Raw genomic sequence first — 27,136 nt, 5'->3', positions numbered from 1 at the left:
TTGAGTAAAATTTCCCAGACCCAGATTCCCCCTTATGCTGCTTTAAAACACTTTAGACTTGATATGAGTTATTTTTTACAATAGTATGATAGCTGAAGAATCTCTCTAAAGTATGCAGTGCAACTAGTTCCGTATCTGGAAAAGCAGCAAATTCTTGAAGGTAGAGGAAGGACTATTTCCCAAGCCACCTAAAAGCTTTTCAAGGTGAAAAATACTATCTATGCTTTAAATTAGTATATTCAAATTTGAATAGGAATTAAATTTCCTTTAAGAATTTCCAAAACACCTTTCACCTAATACCCATGTTCCTGGTAAAATTTTGGGTAAGATATGCTGAAAAATAGACAGAACCATCTAATTTGTTCTATTCAAGCCTAAAAGTAAGTGATAGCAGTCAATACACATTAATACATTACTTTTTACTGTGTACGTGTGTGGTGTCAATGGAGGAAGATGTTTCTACCCACTGTTCAGTCTCGTTGCCAAACAAACTGAACAGGTAAAGTGTGTACACCAAGAACCGAGCACTTTCAGATCCAAATTGTTATGAACTTCAGATGACTGCCGCCTCACAGAGCTTCTAGCACAACAAGGCAAATTAAATGCCCCAAGCTAAGCTTCTCCCTCCTCTTAATTACTTTGTTACACCACACCAATTCTTCAGTGGGAAGCGTCAAGCTTCCTGTGGGTGGGTCCTTGATCAGTCTCGAAATTACCTGCTACAAAAAATAATCCTCATTGCCGTCATCTAGCTGATATTGAGGCTATGGTAAGGTAAATAGGAACAACAGGCACCAGGACGGCTCCACGATGGAGCACACAACAGTAGGGGAAATCCCCAACAGCAATTTAGAACTCTCTCTGGAATATAAAGAGGAGTAAGTGCAAACACTAATAATCCCGTTTCAGATGCATGACTGATGGGAGAATTAAAAGAGGCACATTTAAATTCTTATCTCGGGTATACGGCAAAGCAGTTCTCAAAGCATAGGCTGTATAGTCGAATCTAAGCACCGAACCCTTCCCATCACAAACCAGAAGCAGCGCGTGTTCCCAGCCAGCAGCGTGTAAACACAGAAGGATTTAGCCCGCTTGTTTAAAGACTGAAACACTGCAGTCTTGAGCTCAATCGAACTTCCCCAGCAGGGACACACTTGTGACACTTTAGAAGTCGGCTTCACAAATAAATAAATAAAACAACCACGCGCCTTTCAAACTCTGCGCTACTACAGATGCGAGTTCGGGTTTTTTTTTTTGCGTTAAAGTCACCGCACCGGCGGCAGTCACGCTACGAGATCAGCTACCAATTTCCCGGCTGGATTCTTTCTGGAGCCCGCCAGCCGAAGGGCTGGGCGAGGGCGGCTATCCCGGGGGAGCGGGAGCTGCCGTGCCTGCCCGGCCCGCGGTGCCGAGCGCAGGAGGCGCGGCCGCCAGGCCCGCAGGTGCCTGGGGGCAGAGGCGGCGGCAGGTGTCGCAGCGGGACACCGGGATCACGGCAGGTAACTGGGATCGCGCTAACCGCCTCCCCCGCTGCTCGCGGCAGGGAGGGGCGCTCCGGGCGGCGGGGACACACCTGTCACCCGAAAGGGCCCCGGAGAGGCACCGGGACCCGCGGGGCGCGGGCGGCGCCCTCACCCCCGCCGGGCCCACGAGCGCCGCCCCACGCGCCTCTCCCGCCCGAGCCGAATTTAAACTGCGTTACTGTCCTCGCGCAAAGCACCAACGCCGCTGCTCCCGCGCGTCCCGCCCCCTTTCCGCCCGCCAGCCAATAGCGGCGCCGCTTCGTTGCCCTCCCCGCCAATCAGGGCGCCGTTTATTGCTGGCTGGGAAGAAGCGCTCGGTGCGCGCGCCCGCCCGCTGTGGTGCTGGTCCCTGGCGCGGAGCAGACGAGTCCTCCTCCTCCTCCCGCTCCCCCGCCCCTTCTCCCCGCGCTTTGTTGGTGCCTCTCCTGGGAGAGCGGCGGCGGCTGCGGCCGGCGGCGATGCCCGAGTTCCTGGCGGATCCGTCGGTGCTGACCAAGGAGAAGCTGAAGAGCGAGCTGATCGCTAACAATGTGAGCCTCCCGGGCGGCGAGCAGCGCAAGGACGTGTACGTGCAGCTCTACCTGCAGCACCTCACCGCCCGCAACCCGCCCGCCGTCGCGCAGCCCGACTTTTCCAGCGACGAGGAGCGGGAGCCCACACCTCTCGGCGTCCGGAGCCGCGGAGCTGCTGCCGCCGGGCGGGTGAGTACCGCTGCCTCCTGCCCGCGCCGCCTCGGCTTCCCGGCAGCCTCGGGCCCGCTTTCCCGCCCGAACGGGGCCGGCCGCCTCCGCCCGCCGGCCGCGGCTCGGGGAGCGCCACAGCGCGCCGGGGTCCCCGCACGGGGTCGGGAGAGTCTCCGGCTCGGCTGAGGGCGGGATCGTGCCCGGCCGGGACGGTCCCGCCGCCTGAGGGAGAGGGGCAGCGGCGCTGCCGGGGTGGCCGCCCCGCGTCGGGGAGCAGCTGGGACGGCGGGGTCCGTGCCGGGGGCCGGCGGCTGCTCCTTCAGGACGCGTCCCGCCCTGAGCGCCCTTGGAACCCCGGCGGGCTCGGGGGGCAGGGGCAGCGCGACCGCGCGTGGGGAGTGCGATGGCCCCCGAGGGTAAACTGGGAGACTTTTGCTGTAGCTTGGCGAGCGGTGTCCTAAGGAGACTGTTCCGGTGTTAGAGGAACGAAGCAAGAGAGCAGCACGAGGCTGCAGCTTGCTCAGGAAGGGACTCCGGTCCGCTGTCGTGGTTGTCCGCAGCCGCGCTACTCGGTGTAAATGCTTTAAATGAAAAGATGAAGCTGTGCGTGAACAGCTGGTTTGTTTCGCTTAATGAAGTGCACTGTTTAGTGTAAAGAGAGTCTGCGTAATGTAGATGTCTTGCTCGTACCTCTGAGATGTGTACTATAGCAAAGCGCCTCTGGTGCCTGTTCAGTTAGTCCCCTGTGCTTGTTTTCTTAGACTTTACACATGTAAGGAAAGGGGGAAGCTGATGCCGTTTGAAGTTTTTCTCTTTGGGAAGCTGCGATTTCTTTCTTAATTTTTCGTAAGTGGACTATAAATTTGCATATCTTGAGAAAGCAATCTTGTAATTGATAATTGTAAGATGTCTGGTCTTGAGAAAAGGCTTGGATAATGATTATCAGCTTCCGGAGTCCTAATGCGTGTGATAGTGAAACTATTTAATTGTATGTTAGATACTGTGTTTCAAAGGTCATTAGTTGAGGGAGTGCCGAGAAACGGAGTCCTTTGAAGGTCTTTCACTTTCACGCTTTAACCTTCAAAAGCCCAAGAGAACAGTTCTTGAATTAAAAAATTGAAAACTGCGACTTCAAGGGGAAGAGATCTCTAGAACCAAGTTATTAACTTAATATCTGTCTGTTTCGGACACTTAACTGGCACTCGCTGAATGCAGTTACAGGGAAACAGACATTTCTCTGACTTACAGTGGTCTGCTGATAGCATTCATAAGGTGCTTTTGAGTAAAACAGGATGAGCTTGAATCTGACTTGTTTCATGCTTGCTGGAGGAGGAACATCTCAGAACTGCTAGTTCCTATTCTAGATCTGAGTTTTCCTTTCTACAGTGCTTAAGTTTAAACAATTACGAGTGACTTTTTTGATGTTTACAGAATGGGTGGTACTCCTACACTTTTGTGAACAATATCTGGAAGGCTCTGGGCTATTTATGCTTATCTGGTGTGTTAGTATCAGAGCACTGTATCATCAGAAGTTCCAGAACTTCAGCAAATACTCTAGTGCTCAGATTTGGGTCCATTGTGCCCCGTGTTGTGTCGCCTTCCCCTTAACCTTCCCCCAACAACCAACCGCAACCAAAACACTCAGAAAAATCCCAAACAGTACCTGCCAAGCAAAGCAAACTTGGATGATGTGTGCTTGTTGCCTTCTTTGTGCTACTTGAGTAGTTCTGCGACTGCTTGTAGCCCGAGTAACTGTTGTTCCTGTTAATGTCTTTTGGCATAAGGGTGTTTCTCTGATCAGCTGTCCTTCAAAAAGATTAGCACTCGTGTCTCCAGAGCAATTTGTTCCCAGAACAACTGGAAAGAAGAGCAAGAGTGAGGGAAGGCTGATATCCCAGGGGACTGGGAGTCAAAGCAAAATATCTTAACAAGATTAAGAGAGGACAAGAGGGAAAGCACTCAGACGTTTGAAAGAAGCTAGAGGTAAGGGGCAAGGGAGGAACTGGAACTGCAAGCATTTATGGAAAGGATGAATACAATAAAAGCACGGGCTTTGCTCCATTCCTCTCCGTGCCCGCTCGCCCTTCCGTTCGTTGCGGGCACACGGTCGGAAGGCTCTCGGTCGGGGGCTGCAGCCTGGCTGGGTCGCGGCCCCGGTGCGAGCGGGGCGCTCCGAGGGTGGGGCGGGCTCGCGGCCCGTGCGCGCTGCGGGCCGGGCGCCAGGGGGCGCGCTCCGAGCGGCTCCTCCCGGGCACCCGCGGGGTCGCTCGGCTGCCGGGGCGGGCCGGGAGCGGGGCGGGCATCGCTCTTCTCAAAGGGCCTGCGGGCAACAAGCGCAGAGCGATCGTCTGAATGTCCGTGCTGCAGTCGCTGAAAGCTACACCAGCTCTCTTAATAGTGGCGTTAGAGCTTGGACACGGCTGTAGTCATTAGTAATTTTGAACTGTCTGCACTGTCATTTAAGTGAGGTTTTTCTAAGTTCTGAACATTTGATAATGCATTTAGGTGCTTATTTTCTATTGATAAAAGCTGTGCGGAGACAAAATCCCATAGTTTGAATTCTGTTGCAAATTGTGTTTTGAATCTATCACTCTTTTGGCTTAGCTTTATGCAGCCCAAGAATATATAGCTCACTTTGGCTACCAGTACAGGAAGAGCTTTTAAAATCATGCCTGTTTGTAGCTCAGTCTGATAATATTGTCTGGAGGAGCCAGCTTCTCCAGCTCTGCTAATGTTTTTGAGCAACTTTTTTGCTTTTTTTCCCTTAAGCCTGTTTAGCATAGTGGTATGTGAGGACAGTGACTAGGTATGCAAGACGCTGTTTTGCTGCAAGGTGAACCATCTGGATCTGAATGTCCCTCGTCCTGGTTAGTTATGGGCTGAATGTCAGCAAAGATAGCTCACAGGAAAAATAACTATGAAATTACATTTTTGCCTCTCTAGGACCATTATTTTAAAGCATGTACCAAAAATACTGTCTTGATGCTGTTGTCAAACAGAAACTGTTCAGAGCTTAGAATGTATGGATTATTATGACTGAGCTTGTTGTGTATTTCATGTCCTGGAAGAATCACTTCTAAGACATATACTGAGTGATATTTTTGACCTTTAAAGTGATTATATGAAAAAGATCAGTCAAATGTCTCCTGTTAATGAAGGTATGATGAGAACATCTGGACCTGAAGAGCCTGTTTGAAAGGTTGTACATGAGACCTATCAGGTAAAGATGTTTGGTTTGATGGGGGGAGAGTTGTTTGTTTGGATTGTTGAGGTTTTTTTGTTCTAATCAAGTGCCAAGTAACTAAAGAGCCAGCTCCAGCTTTTCATAGTCAGGATGGTGTGGTTGTGATATCTGTAGCCAAGGTAACAACAGCTTCAACCCCTTCCCTATTAGAAAAGAGAAGGTAATAGTAAAACTGGTAGTTTATGAAGATTAGGTTTGTGGAAAGTGTACTGGACAGGTGAGGCAGTGTAAAGCATCTGTGTGTGCCCAGTGAAGGCAGAGAATCTATTTGGTGTTTCCTGTGTGGCTGTATGTCTTCATTACCACCTGCCACACGAACATCACCCAGGATACAGTTTAAATCCTTTGTGGCCTTTTAAAAAGCGCTCATCTGCTGGCTGAGAGAAAGTTGTGGGCAGCAGGGATGAGATGACCAAAGTAGTTCTCACTGCAGTGGGAAGTGCTGTCAGGCTGTTCTGCAGCTTCAGACTTTGAGAGGGTGTATTTCCTTCACCAAGTAACATGGAAATTAGTGTCTGGGAGGAGAAGGGGGTGGAAGGGTTGAATAATCCTTAATCTTATAATTTATGACTGTTACTGTACATAGGCTTGGAAATTTTAAGTCTGGCACTTGCTAATTAAGGTTAAAAGGTAGTGAATTCTCTAAGTTGTATGCATCAGTATCTTTTGCATTGCTGCTGCATAATTCCCTTTCCATTGTTTATTTTGTCTGTCCTGTAGCTCTTGGTAAATATTGTCTCCAGGTCTTTAAGGGAAAAAGTTCAGTTCATTAAATATCATTAATTTTTAAAAAAGAAAATTCTATTGCAGGAAATTGTCTATGGTAGAATACAAAGTACAAGGGGAATAAAGACCTATCTATTTCACAGTATAAATCTATTATTAACATTTTGCATGTCCAGTTCCTTAACTTTACATGTCCTAAGAGAAATAGTTATTTGTTACCAGAGAGAGCCCTGCAAACTGGAGAATTAAGCAGCGTTTTGTTGGTGTGATTTGGGCTTTCTTTAGCCTAACCTTAACCTTAACATCTTAACGATTCAGAGAAATTGTAAATAAGCCCTGACCCTTTTTGTGTCTGTGATGAAGCTGCACCTGTTTGGGATTAAAATCCTTGTGTATCCTGATGTAGATGCCGTTTAACTTGGGATTTGAAAATAGTTTTTGGTGGTGTCTCACAGTTGTTGGTTTTATTATTTAACGGCTTCTTCAGCATGTTTCTTATGCCTGTTTTTGGGAAGTGCTGAGATTAGTACAGGTGCTTATGAAGTTTGCCTAATTACCCTGGTCTCTGGCTGTTAATTTCTATTCAGTAGGAATGCCTGAGGTAAGGGGTGGGTTCTGAATTCTGGTTGCTTGCATTGTCTGCTCTTCTTGTTAGCAAAAGAAGGTGAAAGCTTTGTGCTGTCAAGAGATGACACTTGGAGAGGATGAAGTTCACTTATGCTGTTGTTTTTCTGTGGCCCTAGTACTGAGAATGCTGTGTGGCAGCCCCATAATAATAAGCTTATAATTCACTTCAGTACTTGTCTGAAGAGTTAGTTTCTAGGCAATTGGAAACCAAGCCTGACATGTACCACTACCAAACTGCTATCTCTGATGTGAACAAATCTCTCTCAAGTGAAGTATGCAAATAATCTTCCAGCTTCTGTTTTCTAGAAAATAGCAATGAATAGAAATATTTTTTTAATGCTGTGAGCTCTGGATCAGATTAGAAGTTCTTCAGATAAGGATTTATTGATTTGGGTATATTGTTGCAAAAATACTTACATAGATTTGGGTGTATTACTGCAAAAATATTTACATTATGGGCAAAATGGTCAATGGCACTACCTTACATTGGCAAATTCTGCCACAATTTCATTTCAGGCACTTCATCTCTGCGCCACAATAAGACAAATTTTGCTAGTGGTCTTAAAACAGGTAAATGAGGGTGTGAGTTTTTTGGATTTGTTTGTTTTTATGTAATGTACAGTGTTAGGAGTTTAAGTTAGTTCTTTTGATCTCTCTCATGGTGTAGTCCAGCAGACAAGTTGTCCTGATTCAGAGGAAGTGTAGTGATGCATTAGACTGTAATGGTAGTGGTAATTAAATTTAGTGTTGTTGCTGAAGTTGATGCTGTCATACCACAGCTGAGGGTGAGAAATTCTTCTATCCAGCCTCGTACTTCCAGGGACTCACCTTGTGGTCCAGTGAATGGTTAGATGGCAGCTTTCTGCTTGTACAAGGCAAGTCATTTGCTCCTGCTCTAAGGAGAATAGGTGTTCAAAAGTAAAAGCTGTGACCTTGCAGAACACAAAATGAACACATCTGGCCCAATTATTGAAGAACTCAGATTACTTTCAACTTCCTTCATCCCCTCCCAACTCTTTTTCTTTGCTGAAACTGGCTGTTTTGATGATCTCTGTTTGTGACAGTAGTGCAGGAAAAAGTGAAATGGTATTTGAAGGAAAAAAGCGACAAAGAAACTATGAGATATGTGAGTTTACTTGTGTTAGAGTACCCTGGTACTCACTAGTTACAGTTAGATTTCTGATGGCTAAGATTTGTTTAAAGCATCCAGAATGCTGAGTAGTTTTTCTGGTGTTGTAGTGACTTCTGTGGTCTCTAAGTGAACAAAGGTAGAGATACATTACATCAGGATTCCAGTTTCTCTAAATGGAATGTCGATTTCCTGCACCATGGTAGTTTTTTTCTGAAATATGGGTTAGCACCTTGATTTATCTGCCTGGTGATGTGGGCAAACACCAGAGCTCTCATTAGTCTAAACAGATCTCAACAAGAAAACTCAGCATTTTTTTCAGAACTTTTTTCTGTTTGGACTGTTCAGTAGTGCAGGAAAAAAACCACATTGAGTATGAAATTAAAGTTAGTGCAATATTTAGCTTGACATAATGTTATGACCAACATGTTCAAAAGTGACTAAAAGTCTCATTCAGCTGAAGGATTGTTTCTTGTGTATGGCTCAATTGCTTCAAAAAGTAATTAGGAATGGAATGACTGATAAAGTGAGTTGTAAATCTGTCTTTAGTCAAATCTGCTTCTTTAATGGTCCTATACTTTCTTGGGACTGTTTGTAGTTTATTTCATAAAATAAAGAAATGCCATGATCAGTTGGCTTTTCAGCAGCTGATTTTAAGTTTATCATGCTGGAATATTCAGAAGCCAGAGGAAAATATATCAGAGTCAGATATATTTGGGAAGCCCTCATTCAGTCCCTGCTTAGTTTTAAAATACTAAGATATTTGAGGCAAGACCATGTTTGCATGCAAACAAATATTGAACTTGCATTAATAGCTAGATAGATTCTGTTAGCTCATGTAAATCATCTTAGTGTAAAAAAAAAAAAAAACCAAACAGACAGGCCTTCTAGACAACTGAGTTGAGAAAAATGCTAAGTACGGAAATTGTTTCTGTTTATATAATGCAGCTTTGAGATACTGCTTTGAAATAAATCATTTGTATCAAGGTCTTTCTTAGTAAAGAGCATGCAAATCCTAAGCATGCTTTTTGTGTCTTTCCTCTTCACTTTTACAACCCCTATCGTAGCAACAGAGGCTTCCCAAGTTGAAGTGTTGCGATCACTCTGTTTGGATCGAGCAGAAACTGCTAATTTAGGAGTAGCATCTCAGCAGATTATTTTGATAGCCATCTGCATGTGGTGATGGTGCATTGCCAAGTGCTCAAGTAGTGTTGCCAGAGTTGGGTTTAGAATTTTTTAGAGCTACAAGTAACAGAGGCCTAAGCAGACAAGTAGGATTTTGAAAATATGAGACCATTTCTGATTTTTGCCTTTCCTGTACTCACCTTGTAGTATCATGTAATCTCACAGAGAATGACAGGACAAGTAGGAGTAGGGGTTTAGGTAACTTGGGTGGAAGTATGTAGATACTAAAGAACTTGTTCTATATCATTAGAGGAGGAAATGACCTATCAGGTAGAAAAATAATGCAAAGAAATGCCAAAATAACATAAATATTTGTAGTTTTGTGTAGTGATGGTGAAACAGCTAGAAGCTTACTTCTCCAGTCACAGGAAAGCAGTCCCTTCCCACTGTATATTTGAACTTAAATGAAAACACAAGACCCGAGTAATGAGTGATTTTAAGAGGAGACTTGTTATGTTTTCTTAGTAGGTGTAAATGTTTGTACTGTTTCATATAGGCTTTAGTAGTGATCATGGGTGAGAATAGAATTCATTTCTTCTGGATTTATATGTTTAGTACTCCTACGTTTTCCTGTTCCCTTAGAAGAAAAAGATGTGTTCAGTATTAACTGGAAACACTGTCTCTCATTTCTCTCTCCTGTTCCAGAAAGCCACAAAGAAAACTGACAAACCCAGACCAGAGGAGAAGGATGGCCTAGATATAACAGAGATGAGTAATGAAGACCTTCAAGAGCAACTTATGAAGTATGGAGTAAATCCTGGCCCAATTGTAGGTAGGTCAATTGAACTAGCAGATACTGATCTGTTTTATTTGTCACTATGAAATTTCCCTGGTACAGTTACTTTTTAGTACCAGCACTGTTGCAGTCCTACTTCCCACCCAGGATATTTTTATTGTACTGTTTACATTGAGAAGTCTTGAAGCATTGCAGTGGACAAGTCTGCAGTTTGCTTCTCCTGTTCTAGGCCAGCTGGAGATGTTCCAAGCTGTGTTCTGAAGCTGTGTGACTCTTAGTTAAAGTTCAGTGCTGGGGTGGTTACGTCTTCTGATACAGACGTTTAGATCTGGGCCCACTTAAATAGGAAATACATCTTACATAATAACTTAATAGTATTGAGAGCCAAATAAGAACAGGGAACTTCCCTTTCCCTAGAGCATTTCCTACTGACTGCATTGTGCAGTAATGTTTTCCTTTGCTAATGTTTTTTTCTAGCCTAGCATTCTGTCCTGCGTGCTGGCCTATGTCAGGAGTAGTCCTGACCCCAACCTAATCTCCTGCCTTGGACACTGGGATGTGAGATCAAAGTGCTTTGCCTTTCAGATTGTGCAGTAGCCTAATGGCAAGGGAGTTTGATTTCATAACTCTTGAAAAAAAGATCGTCTGTAGTATGCGGAGCCTTCTGTGGAATGTTCTTGAATCCTAGGTGGATGGAAGTGTCCATGACGGAGGCTGCAGTCCTGTGTGTATTCAAAGTCTTATCTGTAATATTTTCAGTTAGCTGATTCTGCATGCCTTGCCATTCATCCTGTACCTCTGGATGGTACTCAAGAAGCTATGTAGTCCACTGGAAAGGCATTTACGTTTGGTCTAATTTATTGCCTTCGTACCCTCTAAATTTTTAGAGGGTATGGATACTTCCTTGAAAGGCTGCCGTTTCTTTTAAATGATGGTTTCCTCTTATCAAAAAATTTCAAAAGTTAGATTTTTTTTTTTTCTGCAGCTAACACTCAGGCACCAGTCACCTCTACAGATTTTTGCCAACAATGTCCAAATATGGAAGTATGTGCTAGACTTAAAATGTTTTAAACAGCTGTCCTTGCTCGTCCAAGCAAGCCAACCTGATGGCAGCAAGCAGAAAGTTCTGTTGCTTGCTTGCACCACCTCTGATGCCTATTGGACTGAATTTGCCAACAAGGCAAAGGCAAGGGCATTAATTCCAGGGTAAGGGAATTAGGAGGTTAATAGAGCAATCTGCATGGAAATAGTGCAAGGGAAACAATCAAATTCACTCTTTTTTTTTTTTTTTTTTTTTTTGTGAGGGAATAACAACTTGTATATTGCAGCATATGAAGTAGCATATCTAGGAAGCAGATAAATTCCCTTTCCATAGATTTCCTTTCTGTAACTTGCAGCGTACAAAGAGGTCTGAGTTTATCTAACAGTTTTCTTAAAGTGAGAAGTTAAAGGCTTTAGAGGCAGAGTTGTGTACCTAGAGGTAGGGGGTGTGTATATAGATATATATATATATAGAGAGAGAGAGAGACTCTGGGCCATACAAACTGTTTAAAAATAAACAAAACATTATGTTCAGAAATTCCCAAAGAATATGTAACAGCCCAGTTCTATCAGTCAAGTCAGGAAAGATTAAAACTGTTTCTTCAGCATGTATCCTTCCTTGTTATAGCTACTACTAGGAAACTTTATGAGAAAAAGCTTTTGAAACTGATGGAACAAGGTCCTGACCTGATGGCACCTGTGCCTCTCCCAGCAATTTCAACTACTGAGAACACCAAACAGAATGGAAACAATGATTCTGACCAGTACAGTGACAATGAGGAAGGTAAGGCTGGAGTGGAACTTGCATGGGAGCAGTTCAAATTATACATGAGTAATAAGCAGTAGAAATAACCTAGGGATGTATGCTTTTGCTGTTGGGGGAGGCTGTAAGATACTGCTGTGGGCCATGTCAGTCATGTACTTGATCATGCAGTACCAGCACAGTGATCCAGGTGCCTGTTCTGGTCCCTTTTATCCATTTTCCCCAGACTGGATGGAGCCTGTAAATCCAATAGACAGGAGAACTGCATGTTGGGTGTTTCAATGTTCTTTGCACTTCATACTTAAGTACTAACCCAGTTTTGTCCAATGGTGCTCACAGTAGTTATTTACTATGGGATAGTAAATGAATGTTTGCTTATTAATTTTTTGTTCTTTTTTTTTAATGGCTACCACTTATGATTCAACCCCTTTATGCTCTGTTTTTTATGGACTTATTTGAGGGTGGGTTGATTGGTTGGTCCTGGGTTGTGTGTTTTGTGGGTTTTAATATCAAGTTTGTATTGAGCATGTGTAGTGGTGGGGAAAGTGGGACCAAAAACGCACCATTGTGCAATTTACAAAAATTAAAAACAGTGCAGGTTTTAAAGAATTACTTGAATGGAGTGTTATAAGATGCTTATTTATAGTGTGGTTTGGTTTTGGGAGTGGGTTTGTTTTGTTTTTTAAAGCAATTTCCATGGACATAGGACAGAAAGGGTTGAAATAGAACTAGTAATTGGATTGATCTCCCTTGCATATTTGGGCTTATTTTTCAGCCTTTTTATCTTGCACTTTTAAGGGAGAAAGAATGTTAGAGATTGATTTATTAATGTTTGGGACAGCCAAGAGCCCAGTCACAACTGACAGCTAACTTCTTATAATTACATATGCTTCATATAAATACTGAACTCTTCACACACTGGGGAAAAAAACTCAAACCCAAATATTCCCCTTCTCCCCTACAAAAAAAAAAGTTTTTATTAATAAATCTTAAATATGTTAGTGTAAAGCTATTAGAATTTTAGAAAAGCAGTGGAAATAATGTATCCTTTTATTGGTAAGATGACTGCTAACAACTCTCTACTGCATCAAAAATGGGGTTTTATATAAAAGGACATATATTAGAGGAAACTAAGCTAACAACTTAAAACAACATTGACAAGCTTCAATACATTTACTACAATCAATAGTAGAATGGTACTTTGGTTAAAGGAATTGCAATTTGATAGCAGTTTCTAAATGGAACTGCTGAATTTGTCAAGGCTTATCTGAAATGTAGGATTTTTAGCAAAAAAAGGTAAATATGTGTATCAGTGTTTTGAAATAATTTTAAGGTTATTCTTCAAAAGTCTTTGTTCTTATACATTTAACAGAAAATACACCTGTTTCACAGCTTTTTAAGGAAATGGTAACTCCTAAGAGTTCTGTTGCCTCTCAAAATGAATTTTTGTTAAAATACATTTGGTTTCATCTAGTACAACAACAGTAGTATTACAGAAACTAGTTCTATTAAAACTGGTTGCAGATCCGAAGACCGAGCTGAGACTTGAGAAGAGAGAGCCCCTGAAAGCCAGGACGAAGACACCAGTCGCACTCAAACAAAAAAGAGTTGTTGAACACAACCAGGTATGTTTGTCATAGCAGCCTGTGGAACAGCTACTAACTGCAGGTGATGTGCTCACTAAACACCTTACTGCCTTTAACATCACATTTGACTAAGTGAGCCATGCTGGTTTTTAAAAGTTCTTTTAGAAAGCCTGTTCTAATATAGCATGAAAATCCTGTGAATTAACTGTAGTGGCTGTTTTTAGCATGTCTGATGACGTTCAAAGGAATGGTCTGCTGAAAGCTGTTTGACTTGCCAGCTGCTGCAGCGCCTCCTAGAGAAGGATAGTAGGCAACCAATACATGTTTAGTTTTGGAAACCTGGCAGATTAAGTCATGTGGGCTGATGACTTTCTGTTGGATGCTCATAATCAACTTGATTTAATAAAAGCAGTGTTTTCTCTAAAAAAAGGAAAGTTAGGAAAAAGGGATGTGTGGGTTTTTGTTTGTTTTTTTTTTTTTTTAACAAGTGTTTTTAAATACATACATATATATATATGTGATTAGATAGCTACAGATATATGTATGCATTTTAAATACATCTGTTTAATGACTCATTTAAATGTAATCTGTGAAGTAATGTATTTGGGTATGTGCCTATATGTATAGGTGTGTGTATGTGTGTACACACACACACACTAGCTATGTAATATTTTTTTCTTCAGCTATGTTTGTAGCAGCAGTACTAGAGTAGACATGAATTTGTTGAAAAACTTCTCCTATGAAGAAAAAGAATAAATAACAAGTGTAGATCTCCCATCTGTTCTTTACCCATAAATATTAATTCTGCTGTCTTGATGGAAGAGAGATTTCACAGAATCACCTTTGATTTTCAAACTGCTGCATACAGGGTATGGTAGTTGATGGCTGATCTGTCCTTCTGATATGAACACATCACTAAATGCCCTCTTCCCCAGCTTAGGATACTTTGAGTCTTTAGAGTGTTGTTCATCTGTCCAGTAAGTAGTGGAGTTATGCTGCAGTAAAGGACTCATAAAGAAACGTGCAGTGACTCAGAATCTGGCTTGTTAATTGCTTGGTGTATTTTAGCAGATCACTGTGACTTTTCTCAATACTTTGTTAAATGCCAGACACCTGCTATTTAGTGTGTGTGTATGTACAAACATGCTTTAGCTATAGATGTCTCTTGAAGTGGGTAAAATGCTGCTCTGTGACCTTGAGTAATGCAAGACAGCTATGGAGATCCATAACTATTTTGCTTATTTTAAGTTGGAGTTTTAGGGTGCAAGCTGAACAGATTTTACTTCGAAAAATTAAAACACACACATAGTTCAATGCACCAAGCATGCTTTAATTTGATCAGGCAAGTTCTGCTTGAAATGGTCTCTATAATGAGCATCTTAATCTTTAGATTCTTGTATTTCAAGAATCACTTTTCAAAATGGTTATTCTACCAGAAATCCCTGTCAGCTTTAGTGTAATAAAGAGAGTTAATTCTGCTGTCAACAAACAAACCTTGTAGTCTTCAGGACCTCACTTACAGAATAGAAGAAATTTAGTGAGGCATTTTTGTGGCATTTTAAGTGATGATTTGTTTACTCAATTTTTTTGTCATCCAGTTTCACTATATTAGTATCAGGTCATTACTCTTTTGACCATCTTGCATGTGCAGTACAGATGCAATATTTTGCAACTTGCATGTTTTAATTTCCAGGAGTTAATCAAAAGAATAATCTAAAAGTAACACCATTTCAAAATTGCCAAATTCTTCAGAAACTCTTTAGTCTGTTAAACCTTTTACTTTTGAACTTCTGATTGTTTCTTGTTTTTAATACAGCAAACAGACAAAACCATCGAAAAAACCCAAAACAAAACAGCCCCACCCACCCCTCAGTTAAATTTTGCAGCTGCTTGAAGCCAAGAACAACTTAATGCTTTTGGCTAGCAAATGTGTGTAGTCATGTATTTTGCTGAGAACAAAATCAGAACGTGGAGAAGATTTTTTTTTCTTTCCTCCCCTTCTTCCTATGGAATTACATTGTAGGTTTTCAGCAATGTCTCAAGGGACTATACTAATTTTGCAGAACTATTTGAGCCGTTGTGCACTGTGTGGCATTGGCACAAAGACTGTCTGAAGCACAGTGAGGCTGAGCTGGTGGGCAGTGTGGAGTGGGCAGACTTGCTGGTTACTTCTAGGTCCTGTGCAGCACTGCTTTTAGACCAGATGTATGTAGCTTACAAGACTTTGTCATTTGGCATGGCTGGATGTAGCTGTTCTCTTGAGAAGAGAGTGCAAAGAGATAGATAGCTATTAGGCAGACTGCTGCACAAGAAATTGGGTGGGGAGGTTGAGTATGGGTCTTATCAGTCAGTTAGCAGGGGAGGGCTGGATGAACTTGAGCTCAGCTATTTGTGTTTAATTACCTCTTCATAGGGAAAAGGCTGCAGAAAATCCTAATTTTAATACCCCCTTCTAATCCAGTAGGTGAATCTAGAGTAGGAATTCAAAACTGAGCCTAACATGTCATAGTAAATGGCACTGGGCAGAAGGAGGCAAGATAAACAATGTAAAAATGTTAAGGAGCAGTGTAGAACTGGTCTCTCTCCTGAAACTTTGTGCAGTGACATTCTGCATGTGCTGTGGTCCCCTTCTCCTCCCTGTATTTTTTTTTTTTACTACCTGTATAGTAACTTGGTAAGTGATAGCTGAGGTAAAGTCATAATCTATAGCTCCACTGCTCATGAGTTATTCGACAGAAGCAGACACTGAACACTGCTTGTGTACCACACCATTGTTGTTTCTCTGGTTACATTACAGGTTTCCCTGGTTACATTACAGGGTGGTGGTGTACCCAACATGAACATTACATTTTGACAGGGTTAGAGGCCTGCTCTGTTGACAGTGAGGATAACTGTGGACAACAAGTTTTATTTCTTCTTTCTTTTGTCTGTTGACTGTGTTCTACTGAAATCTGGATGGGTTTTATGCAGTAGATTCTGGTTTTTCCTAGACTTTTCATGCAAGAAAAAAATTGAAAGTTGGTACTTCAAACATATGATTAAAGCATCTGAAGAAGAGAGGCAGTTATTAGTGAAGTGCTTCTAAGTTTCATAAGTAATTCATAGTCAAATAGTCTGGAATGGGGAGCTCGTGGTTACTAGTATGAGTGAATTTGCCTTCCTGCTTTCCTGAGTAGATTGTTAGAGTAGAAACACTTTGAAATTAGTATTTTTTCTCTAAGCTTCTAGAGAACACCTCTCAAATAGAAAATGTATGGGGTTGAGGTGAGGAATTGTGATTGTAGGTTGCAGGAAGGAGGAGAATGCAGTGTCTGATAAATATTTAAGAAGGGGTTAGAAGATGTTTCATCAAAAGTTTGTTAAAATTGTAAAGAATTTTGGAGAATTAGGCTGAAATCTGCAATTCTAAAAAAAAAAAATCTGAATCTGTTTGGACCTGAGGTCTGTGCATTTGTTTTATAAAATACTTCAGTGACTTTGGAATGAAGTGAAACACTTGTGCTCCCTCTGCTGTGTATGTAGTAGCTGTTATACAGAATTTGTCATAGAACCATAAAGCAGCTCAGCATCTAGTTTCACTATCCCCTCTCAATTAATAAATATTTTTCAGCCTGTTCTCTTAACACATTGTTTTGGGGCTGAAGCTGTTCTAGTGAAGTCATTTCCACTATTGAACCTGTAACTGACAGTTGCAGTGTATAACTTTATTTAGCAATGAGTGTACCTTCTAAAAACTTGGTAATACATCACTGTATGAGGTGTTAATGTGCAAAGATAGAAGTATTGAAAAAATAATTTTTATTTTTAAACTTAACCAAATAAAAATGAAAATCTTCATCTAGATGAAGCAGATCCACATCTCCCTTTCCATCTCTGAATTAGTTTAGAGGGGAATATTTGCTTTGAGCATGAAACTTGCAGTAAAGCATAGGGAATGATCTGCATTCGTTAATTGCTATAAAATTTTGGTGCTTCATGCTGTTACTTCAGTTTGTGAGAGATCTGTATCAGGCTTGATTGTTTAAACCTGCTGTTATGTGAAAAGTTTTAGTTTTATCCCTGTATGAGGAAACTTTTTAAGATCATTGAGTGTCTCTCCCTGCCCCCTGTGGCTGAAGATTAATTCCTGTTGAAACCTAGGAGGCTGTGCATAAACTGTGCCCAGCTCTGTCTGAGAAAATAGAACCCTATCTGAAGAGAAAAAGGTGATGCTTTCTGCTTATGCTCATAGGTTTATTTTTTGTATGTGTGTGTAGGCAGGAAATGTAATGGGACTGAAAACTTCATGTCTGCTGTCTATGAGTTGATGTAAGTCCTCATGTTAGCTCATTCTAGGGCAGTGAGCAAATCAGTTTTTACTGTTGGGCATTATCTATTCAGTTCTGTATTTGAACAATATGCTCAAATATAAGTATTCTGGTCAATGCTACTAATCTAGCTAGCTATTCATTATTGATTCATTATTAGGATCTAGAGTTTTTTGATTGTAGACATGTTGCCTCTGGAGTGTGCATGCTATTTTGGCTTTTGGCTGTGAGTATCTGATATTTGGAGCTGGTTTTCATGTATGTGATCATGTGTTTGATGCTTGAATAGACCTATTCTCAAGATGGAGTTACTGAGACTGTCTGGACAAGTGGATCTTCAAAAAGTGGACCTCTGCAGGCATTATCTAGGGAGTCTACAAGAGTGTCAAGAAGAACACCAAGAAAAAGGGTGATGAGAGGCTTTTATAATAGACAAGCTTTTTTTTTTTTCTCTCACTCTTAGGGTCCCAGTGGCTCTTTTATTCAATTGTTGTCTTTTGTTTGTTTTAAACAAACAGGTGGAAGCTACAGCACAGTTGCCTGTAGATGATGCTGTAATATCAGAGAGTACTCCCATAAATGAAACTGTGTTGGCTGCAAGCGACGAGACCCTAGTAAATATGCTTAGTAAATATGTTTAATCAGTTGTGGTATTCTTCTGTAATATATCTTCACTGACAGAATCATTCTGTTTTGGACAAACAGGAGATTGTTTTAAGGAAAGTAAGACTATTCAGTAGTCTTTAAGAACACATACTCGGTATATGTTTTAGAACCTAATACTCTTTACTTTGAGATGGGACTAGTTCAACACCTAGGTCCCATCTATTGTTGTTTGAGGGGGGAGGGCTGAAAAGAACCACTTTACAAGCTTAGATACTTTTTAAATTTATTTAAGTACATGCAGATTATTTGCTTTTAAGTTTGGCTTTTCTTGTGAACTAAATAACTTTTATGTTTCTAAATGGCTTAAGAGAAACTACTTGGAATGATAAGCAGTGTGTTTCCTTTGCTGATCTTGGAGCATCTTTTACATAACCTTCTTCAGTTAACTTCTAACATGCACATTCAATGCACATAAAGGTTTTATTTTTTGGTTCTGCCACCTTGCCCCTTTTCATTTTGTATTTTGGCTGTTTCTGAGTTTGAACAATTTTGAATCTCGGCAGGTTGGCAATAGGGTGCCTGGAAATTTCAAGCATGCAGCTCCTACACTGTCAGTCAGTGAACTCTCAGACATGCCCAGAAGAACACCAAAGAAACTACTGATGACAGCTGAAGTAAATAAATTAATACTTAGATTGCTCTTGCTTACTCTCTGTGAACAAAATTCTTGTGTGTATGTGCTTATTTCTTAGTACAGAGGGGGTAGAGGATGTCACTGCCCAGGTGACACCAGTCAAAATAAACTAGTGTTGTCACATGACATAAAACAGAATATAAACTTATTTTCATCTTCCCCTTTCAGATTTGGGTGTGTGTGTGAAAAATCTGATTTTTCTCTTTTCCTAAGACAAATACATTTTGATGTGTTATTTCTCCTTGTGCTGCTATTTTTCTGAGCAAAATATAGATTTTTTTTTTTCTCTTAAATTCTTTATAGCTCAGAGTAGATGTGGGTTATCTCCCTTTGATCTTGTAAATCAGCCTATTCTGAAAAAATGCAATGTGCTTTAATTTAGGGAATTAACTAGTAGAATTACTTTAGACCAAATTCCTGAATTAAAAAAAGTATCTGTAGATTCCTGGTGGTTATCAAGGGAGAAAAGAATTCTTTTACTGTTAACCTATTCAGGCTGTCAAAAATTATCTCTTGGAGAACTGTCTAAAGCACCTGCAAGTATATGTAATTGTATTAATGTAATACTGTAATGTGGAATTTTACATTACAAGATGCTGTTTGTCTGTTCATGTAGCTCTAGATAAAGCTGCTATTAACACTTCATTTACAATACAACTGCAGTGTAGGCTTAGTTGTCAAATAGAATGTTGTGGGTCAACTTGATGTTCTACTCCAAACTGCTGATGGGGTTTTTCAGTCAGTATTTTACTGTACTGTGGTTTATTACAGCATACTGTATGGTTTATTACAGCAAGAAGAGACAGATTGCCCACATCAGTGCTTTTTAAATCATGTTGGTCACAACCAGTCCTGTGATCTGCTCAACACAGCCATGATAGAGGTGATGGTTAACTTTTTTTGATCATCTACATCATCGGCTCGCAGGTGTATAGGATTTATTTATACAGCTTATTCTTTATCTTAAAGGAAACAGAGGTGATCACTGAATGCTTTAATACACCAAAAGTGACTGGATGGCTGCCAATAACTAAGGTTAAACTTCTAAAACTCAAGAAGTAAACTTCTTGAATGGCACTGGGTGACTTATTCATTCTTACAAATTGCACATGGTAGTGGTCACTGAGATCGCTATGTAGAAACTTCTTTGTTTTGCTGTCTATTTGGCCTCTAACTGTTTTTGGTTTCCTAGGTGCTGGAGAGAACTACAGAAGAAAGAAGAGTAGAAAGGGATATTCTTAAAGAATTGTTCCCTGATGAAGTATCAACACCTACAGGAATTAGGTAATTCTAAGGTTTATGGGGGCTTTTTCTCAGTTCTTGTAAACCTATTTAAGCTGAGAAATATCTTTTGATTATATTGACAGATTTCTGAGGAATAGTTTTTGCGCTCTGGCTCAATGACATTTGTGACAGCCACCTATTCTTCCTTTCTATACACACAGATTTGTTACCAAAACAGCCCCCTCTCTATTGAAATTGGAGGAGGGAGAAGGAGAACAGGGTGGTACTATAGCAGGAATTATTACTGGAATTTCTGGGTGGTGAAAGTTAAATGGAAAGGGCTTTTCTGTGGTAGTGACTTGCAATATTTAAGTTTTTGACAACATACAAATGCTTAGGCCTGCTGTAAATTAAGGAAAGATCTCGCAGCATATATTTGAATTTTCTTTTGTAAAGCAAGAAAGAACTTTCAGGTAACCTATTTTTTTCCTTTAGGTAGCAGTCATACTGAATACTCTTAGCGTGAATAAGAATGGCATCTAGGAAAGGCTGTTACTTGTGCATTTGGGGATTATTTTTGTGTCTTTGTATTTAAACAAAAATTAAAACAACCCTCTGGTTAATTAGGTAATTAAAAAAATGCTGTTTAGAGGATATGAGAAAAAGTTTCCCCATGTTAAGATGTGAAATTATCTCCTGTGTTTCCAACACGTTAATTATAGCTTCAATTTAAACTGCAATTGCATAAACTCTTGACCATAAGGAGAACATATAGTACCAGTTGCTACTACCATAGTGTGTCTGCTGACTCAAGTTTCCTCTCCTGTTTTGGAGGTCTAGTTAAATCCATACCACTTTTTCTTTTCAATAAAAATAATCTATGTGTACTCCTTGTATATAGGACCTTGGCAGTGTACATAGCGCTTTTTTAATCCTTGCTGCTTTGTCTTTTGGCTCTGTGTATGGCTTAGCCATCAGTAGATGTTTTATTGGCCAGAGATAATCTAATGTTTAGAAATCCCAGCAGGGCTGCATAAGTAATGATTAAAAAAGCAAATGGAGGGAGATACTTTCTACAGTTTGATTGTCTGCTATGATCCTTTTTATGTGGATAGGGTGAAGTAGCATTTGAGGGTTTTTTTAGAATGTTTGCTTGAACAGTGAATTATTAACTTAACATGTCTACCTGTCAAGCTTCAAAAGTAGTATTACGGGTACTATATTCACCAGAAATAATTCTTAGTTCTTTATTATACTAAAACTTCGCTATGTACGTTAGGTTGCCCTTTTAAATATGCAGTATTTCAATGTGATATTTTTAATTAACAGTGCTAGCTGCCGTAGACCAATCAAAGGAGCTGCAAGCCGGCCTCTAGAGCACAGTGACTTCATACTGGAGGAAAGTTACTCTAAGTACGCACAGAAATACGGTACCTCCACCGACACCAAGCCAGAGAAACCACCAATAAAAAAAGAACGCCCTGTTGCCCTGTGGATAAAAGTTCTTCTCTTTGTTATTGTTTCAGTCTTCATGTTTTTGGTTTATCAGTCAATGGAAACTAATCAAGGAAATCCTTTTTCTAAATACCTGAAAATGGTCTCTCCGGGCAGTGCCGAATGAATATCTTTCTGAAAGGCACGCCCAATTTGATCTCCTGTTTTTTAATTGTAGAGAACTCTTCTGCCCTCTCATCGGCTCAAGGACTTCTTACAAATAATGTGATTGGAACCTGATAAATTGGATAATTGAAGAAAGATAATATTAAATGGACATCAGTAACTTTCTGGACTTTGGACAAGTAGGAGATCACTGCCATAGGAGTAACATTTTTTTACATCTTTGAACTTTTTGTAGGCTTTATTTTTTTAATGTGGACATCCTTTAAATTCACTTTTGAGAAAATGTATATTTGTTTTTGCAAGAACTTGGAAGCTGAGAAGGGCAAAAATGTAGTAAAATGTGAAGCTGTGTTTTAAAGCTTTTCCTTTGTACAGAAAAGAAGTTGTACTTCTGTCTGTAGACTATAGCAGAGAAGGATTTTAACATAGGAAAAGGGAAATGCATTTCTTTATGCATTTTTTTCAGTAACAACATAACTGAATTTGATCTCTTAGGATGTAGAGAGAGTACAACAACCTTTTCTGTAGATTACTGTAACTTTTTAGTAAATGTAACTGTAAACCTGTTTGCATTTCTGTAACAGTCTTATTATCATATTAGTAACTGTGTTTAAGTGTAATTTCATTTAAATGTATCCCTTCATTTTAGTGCTTACAGTGTTGTAGGAGCTGAATACAAGTTTAATTGGCAAGAGATGTCTTAGAGGAACTTATTTATTAGTAAAATGTGTGGGAAATAAAAATACCATCATAATAATTTGCCACTAAAATACTTTTTTGGGTCAAGATTGTTATCTGAAGCAGTCGAAATTCCAACATTAGCAGTGGTCTTTTTTCTTTTTTAAAAAAGCGAGGTCTTTCCAACACAGTTTTATGTCATTATCTTTAAATATTCATGTAGAGAAGTATTCTCAAAGTGTGAAAATTCCATATGAAGTTTTATTCTTGTATGAAGAGGGCATTGCTGCATTTTCTGCTAGTTTCATCTTTTAAGGTGAGATTTACTACTTTCATGCCATTGACTATTTTTCTCAGTGGAAGCATGCTGAAACACTCTCTGTTGTGTAACTTGGTTGAGCAGGCAGCTGACTTCACTACTACCAATGAAGAGTGATAAGCAAAAATCTTTTTAAAGTGAATGTATACATTTTTGGTGTGCTTAAATCTGCAGCATACAGATGTTCAGTCTTATTGCTTGGTACAAAATTGCAATAAATCCTACTACTTATTCTTAAAGTGCTACTTATAAAAAGCTGAGAACATTAGTTAATAGTCAATATCTTTTTATTCTAGGTACAATTATTGTGTAGACTATAGCTATGGGGAAGCTTTACTTTCTGTGAACTTTGGGACAAACATGGTAATTTGTAGCAAAGCAATAGTTTTGGGGTTTTTTTCCTGTTTAATGTTTTTTTCCTTCTAAACTGCTTTTTTGAGTAATTCAAATAGCTAAACTTGTGTCCATCCTATAGGGAATTGTAACATAAGACATTCACTTTTGGTGTCAAAAATGGAGAAAAATAAAAATGATTTTAATGTGTGTGGATTTTCCTTATCAAAATAAATGCATTGCTGAAAGGCAGCAAAAGCAAGACAAATGATGTATCAGTGGTGTCATTTTCTGCTGCTATAGTCTTACCTATTGAAAAAAAATTAGAAATCTGATAGTAAATAGGTCAGTTCATTTACCTGGTGGCAGGAGTATCATCATATTTACAGTATCAGAGTTTCGCACCATAGTTCTTTAGCCAATGTCAGGCCTTTAATTTGGATGGGGGGAGAAGATAGCTTTCATTTGTTCTTCAATGCTAAAGAACTTCCTTTTCACTTTAAATTATTTCTCACACCACTTTGCATGTTTCAATGTAAAATATAGCTTTCTTTCCTAGTTACATGAAATACTTTCAGTTAACCTCCTCCAGGGATACTACTAGCATCATCAAAGAAAGAAAGCAAGCCACAAACAAAACATACTGCAAACTGAATTTTGTTACAATTAAATGTCATCATTCTTTCATTTTTGCACTGTTTTGGAGAATGCTCTCAATTTCAGTGTTGCCTCACAGCTGGTAGAGCTTTCTTGAAAAGTCCTCAAAATAACCCACATCTAGTTCAGTTGTAGTTGGAAGGCAATGCATCTTCAAGAAATGAATGGGTTTTTTTATATTTCAGACATTTAATGGTGTGAGGTAGCCCTGAGAGTAGAATCTTTCTCCTGGCCCCAAAGATGAATTTTTCGTGGTATTCTAAGAGTAACACATAGTAGTGCTATGAGCTGTATGTGCTTAAAGCATTCTAACTACTGCGGTAGAAGTTAAGCTGAAGTATGTAATTATACTGTAGTCTTTGTATCAAGGTCCTGAAGCAATAGGCACTGATGTTCCTTTTTTCCCTTTTACACATTCCCACTTTTGTTCCGTGAGTTCATCTTGTTTTTTAGACAGAGACAGCTTGAACTTTCAGAACCAATGACAAAACAGAGCGATGTTATGGACTAGTATCCAAAATTCAGTTGCAAAAATGAGTGGAGTTCTGATGTAGGAAGTATGATTTAAGAAGTCCCTTCTGGGGCAAGGACTGCAACAAGCCTGGAAAAGGTTTGTGGAAGTTAATGGCCATGACAATGTTATTTTGGGTTTGGTTCTCATAACTGGTCATACTGCTCAGAATGCTGTGCTGAAAACCTGACAGGTTTTGATTTCCTGTCTGAATTGGAGTTAACACACAGCTTGTTTTTTTTCCCCTTTAAATTGTGTGCTAATCTTTCAACATGCACCCTGTCTTGGGAGGCTGATATCAGGCTGTGGATCACTAGAGGATTTCACTTGCAGTCTTGAGATTAATCTTACAGCGTCTGATCCATGGTGAGAGTGTAAGAGCTTCACTAGTGTCTAAGAGAATACATTTTCAAGAAAGATCTTAAATTTAATTCTCTGTGTGTTTTAAGGCCTTTATTTGTATTTACATAAGAAACCGTGTGAAAGAACTTCTCCAAGCTTACTTGCTAACAGCATGCTCAGCACTGCCCTATAGAATGATTTCAGATCCCTCCTGGGCTTGGTCTGTGTGTTTTGTTTTGTTTTCTGTGGCATAAATTTACAAAGCTCTTTATGGTATTAAAATTCCTGCTAATTACCTTCTTTGCTAGTTTTGTGGACAAGATATCTTTAAAAAAATACTTTAACTGGTTTATGCAGATTCAAAGCAGAAAAGCCAAGTATAAAAATAATGCCTTTAAATAATACAGGTCCCAAAGAAGATTCAGCAGTAAAATTTATGTAATTGCAAATGAAGCTGGTGCATTTGGTTTACTTTGATATGGCTTAAGTAACATATTGGGTGGAATAGAGACAGGGATGTATAAATTTTGTGTTTGCAAAGGTAGGTGTTTCAGCATACCCTTTGTTGTCTGTTAATGTGGTTTTTGTTGTGTGTTTGGTGAGTCTACCTATCTTTGTCTAAAACTGTCCTTTGACTTGCTTTTCCTTTTTCCTGAGGGAATTTACCGGGCTGCTTTGCAACAGCAAATTACTACAATAGATATGTATATGCAAAAAAAAAAAATCCCACAAGTTTTCTGTTCCACCATTCCACCACACTTTGAAGTTCTTTGTTAGCATTGGTAGCCTGTGGTTAAAACATAATAACTGCACTGTCTTATTTATTTGTTCTTTAGGGAAAAAAAAAAAAGTGATGCTTAAGAGATAAACTATATAATGTGTGAGGAGAATGAAAAAAAAAATTAAAGAAATATTATTAGACAAGGATATCCATGGCAGCAATTAATAAGAATAGAGGTTTCACTACTTTTTATGTTGAGAACATGTGACTGCTGTCGTTCAACATTGGAAGCTTGGATCCTGGTGAAGGAATGCTGCAGGCTAAGATTTCCCTTGGGCTATAAAACCTGATCCATGACTGATTCTAGAACCAAGGTCTTGTTGTTCTGATGTTGCAACAAGGAAAGTGTATATAAAGTACAAGTTTACAACCCAAGCAGATGCTGCACTGCTAGCCTGTCAAATGTGTGGATGGATGGTTGTTTCAGTATCTCGTGTACTTCTGAAAACAAGGTCACCTGGGAAAAAAGCTCCTAAGAGCTTTGATTTTGCTTGCAGGCTTCACCAAAATGTTAGAACTGTGAAAAGTTACTGTAAGACAGGAACTAGCCTGCATTTCCTTGATTGTATGCATTGTGAGGTGAAATTGGGGTCGGAAATGGAGAGGGTATGTGGCGGGTGTTAAAACACAAGGATAGATGAAATAAGGAACACTGCACAGTTGCAAACTGAAATTTTCCTAACTTCATAAAACATGCAGAGCTATTGATTAAAATGATGGATTTAATTTACAATAGCTCTTTTTACTCTGAATTGGACAGAGGTTGACACTAGAAGGTAACACCTTTCAAGTCTTCACCTATTACTACCTGCAATGGCTCTCAGAAATTAATTAAATTTATCTAGGCAGTTTGAATTACAGGCTATTCCTATTTTATTCCTTCACATCTGGGAAAAGTGGTAGGTATTTTCTTTGTGAAATGTTATGTGTTCAGCAAGAATATACATTATTCCTGTATTTTCATGGGGCTGTGCTGTTTAGTAGTTAGTAGTACAGCTAAAAGAAGTTAATTGTCACTTAAAAACCAAACTCACAGTTTGTTCTGGAAAAGTTCTGCAGACCAACTCATAAGCGTCTGTATAGTTGTGCACACAAGTCTATAGATGTCTATAAATAGTCATCTACTCATCCTTTATAATTGAAAGGAACAAAGGTTTTCTAGATGTTAAAAATTGGAAAAGCCTGCAAGAATTGTAATCATTTATATGCAGTTTCGAGGTAAGAGCCCAAATCTCAATCGTGTTTAGAGGTTACTATCTAATTGAATATAAGTGTCAGTGTTTGCCTTTCAAATAAAACATTGTTACCAAGAATTGCTTAGAGGCGAGTGTGTAGAGCGGAACAATTCTGGTTTGTTTTCACTGCTGCCACTGGCAATGAATTCAACAGCACTTTGGGCTGTCAGCCGGTCGCTAAATTAAAGTATTTGGAGAATGCAAGTTTCATTTGTCCTTTTCCTACTTGAGCAGCTGGAGTGTAGTTTATTCGAGAGGCACTTAACCAACCTTGATACCTTTGACAGTGCTATTGTATTGTAGGCCAGTCTCCCTGGATTCACAACTTAACTGTGAAATAGAGCAAGTAGAGCCAGGGTTTAAGGGCCTTCTTTGGAAGTTTGATAGGAGCCCCTTATCTGACCAAAGTTGGGGTGCAGTCATTTGTCCAGAAGTAAGAGCTGGGATATTCAGCACATCTCTTGCTTTCCTGGCTTTTGTGTGTATGCTGTTGCAGAGCACTGTAATCAAAAGTATATTATCAAAACAATGAAAAAGTGGAGTTATTGCCTCTTCAGTAACTGGAGAGCTAACTTGTCTGTGCTAG

At 39.9% G+C, this 27,136-nt stretch overlaps 1 protein-coding gene across 5 annotated transcripts; it reads left to right on the top strand.

Annotated features, from left to right (window-relative positions):
* The first annotated feature begins 1,832 nt into the window (after positions 1-1,832).
* TMPO (thymopoietin) lies at positions 1,833-23,295 on the top strand. Of its 5 annotated transcripts, XM_058022833.1 has the most exons (11): positions 1,833-2,224; positions 9,763-9,889; positions 11,523-11,678; positions 13,182-13,282; positions 17,840-17,959; positions 18,069-18,164; positions 18,720-18,830; positions 19,644-19,733; positions 19,820-19,885; positions 20,043-20,134; positions 21,404-23,295. In XM_058022833.1, the coding sequence occupies exons 1-11, from the start codon at positions 1,982-1,984 to the stop codon at positions 21,693-21,695; spliced, it is 1,494 nt and encodes a 497-aa protein (XP_057878816.1). In that variant the 5' UTR covers positions 1,833-1,981; the 3' UTR covers positions 21,696-23,295. The 5 variants fall into 5 exon arrangements, with proteins under 5 accessions (XP_057878816.1, XP_057878811.1, XP_057878812.1 ...); XM_058022828.1 differs by lacking the exons at positions 19,644-19,733; positions 19,820-19,885; XM_058022829.1 differs by lacking the exons at positions 18,720-18,830; positions 19,644-19,733; positions 19,820-19,885.
* The last annotated feature ends 3,841 nt before the right edge of the window (positions 23,296-27,136 follow it).

The sequence above is a fragment of the Melospiza georgiana genome, chromosome 4 (genome assembly GCF_028018845.1).
Source record: "Melospiza georgiana isolate bMelGeo1 chromosome 4, bMelGeo1.pri, whole genome shotgun sequence".
NCBI lineage: Eukaryota > Metazoa > Chordata > Aves > Passeriformes > Passerellidae > Melospiza > Melospiza georgiana.
This window is presented reverse-complemented; position numbering and strand designations above follow the sequence as displayed.

Coding starts and splice junctions, on each gene's coding strand:
- TMPO (XM_058022833.1), top strand. CDS start 1,982: ATGCCCGAGTTCCTGGCGGATCCGTCGGTGCTGACCAAGGAGAAGCTG. Junction 17,960..18,068: donor GAAGAACACCAAGAAAAAGG/GTGATGAGAGGC, acceptor TTAAACAAACAG/GTGGAAGCTACAGCACAGTT. Junction 19,734..19,819: donor TCAACACAGCCATGATAGAG/GTGATGGTTAAC, acceptor TTTATCTTAAAG/GAAACAGAGGTGATCACTGA.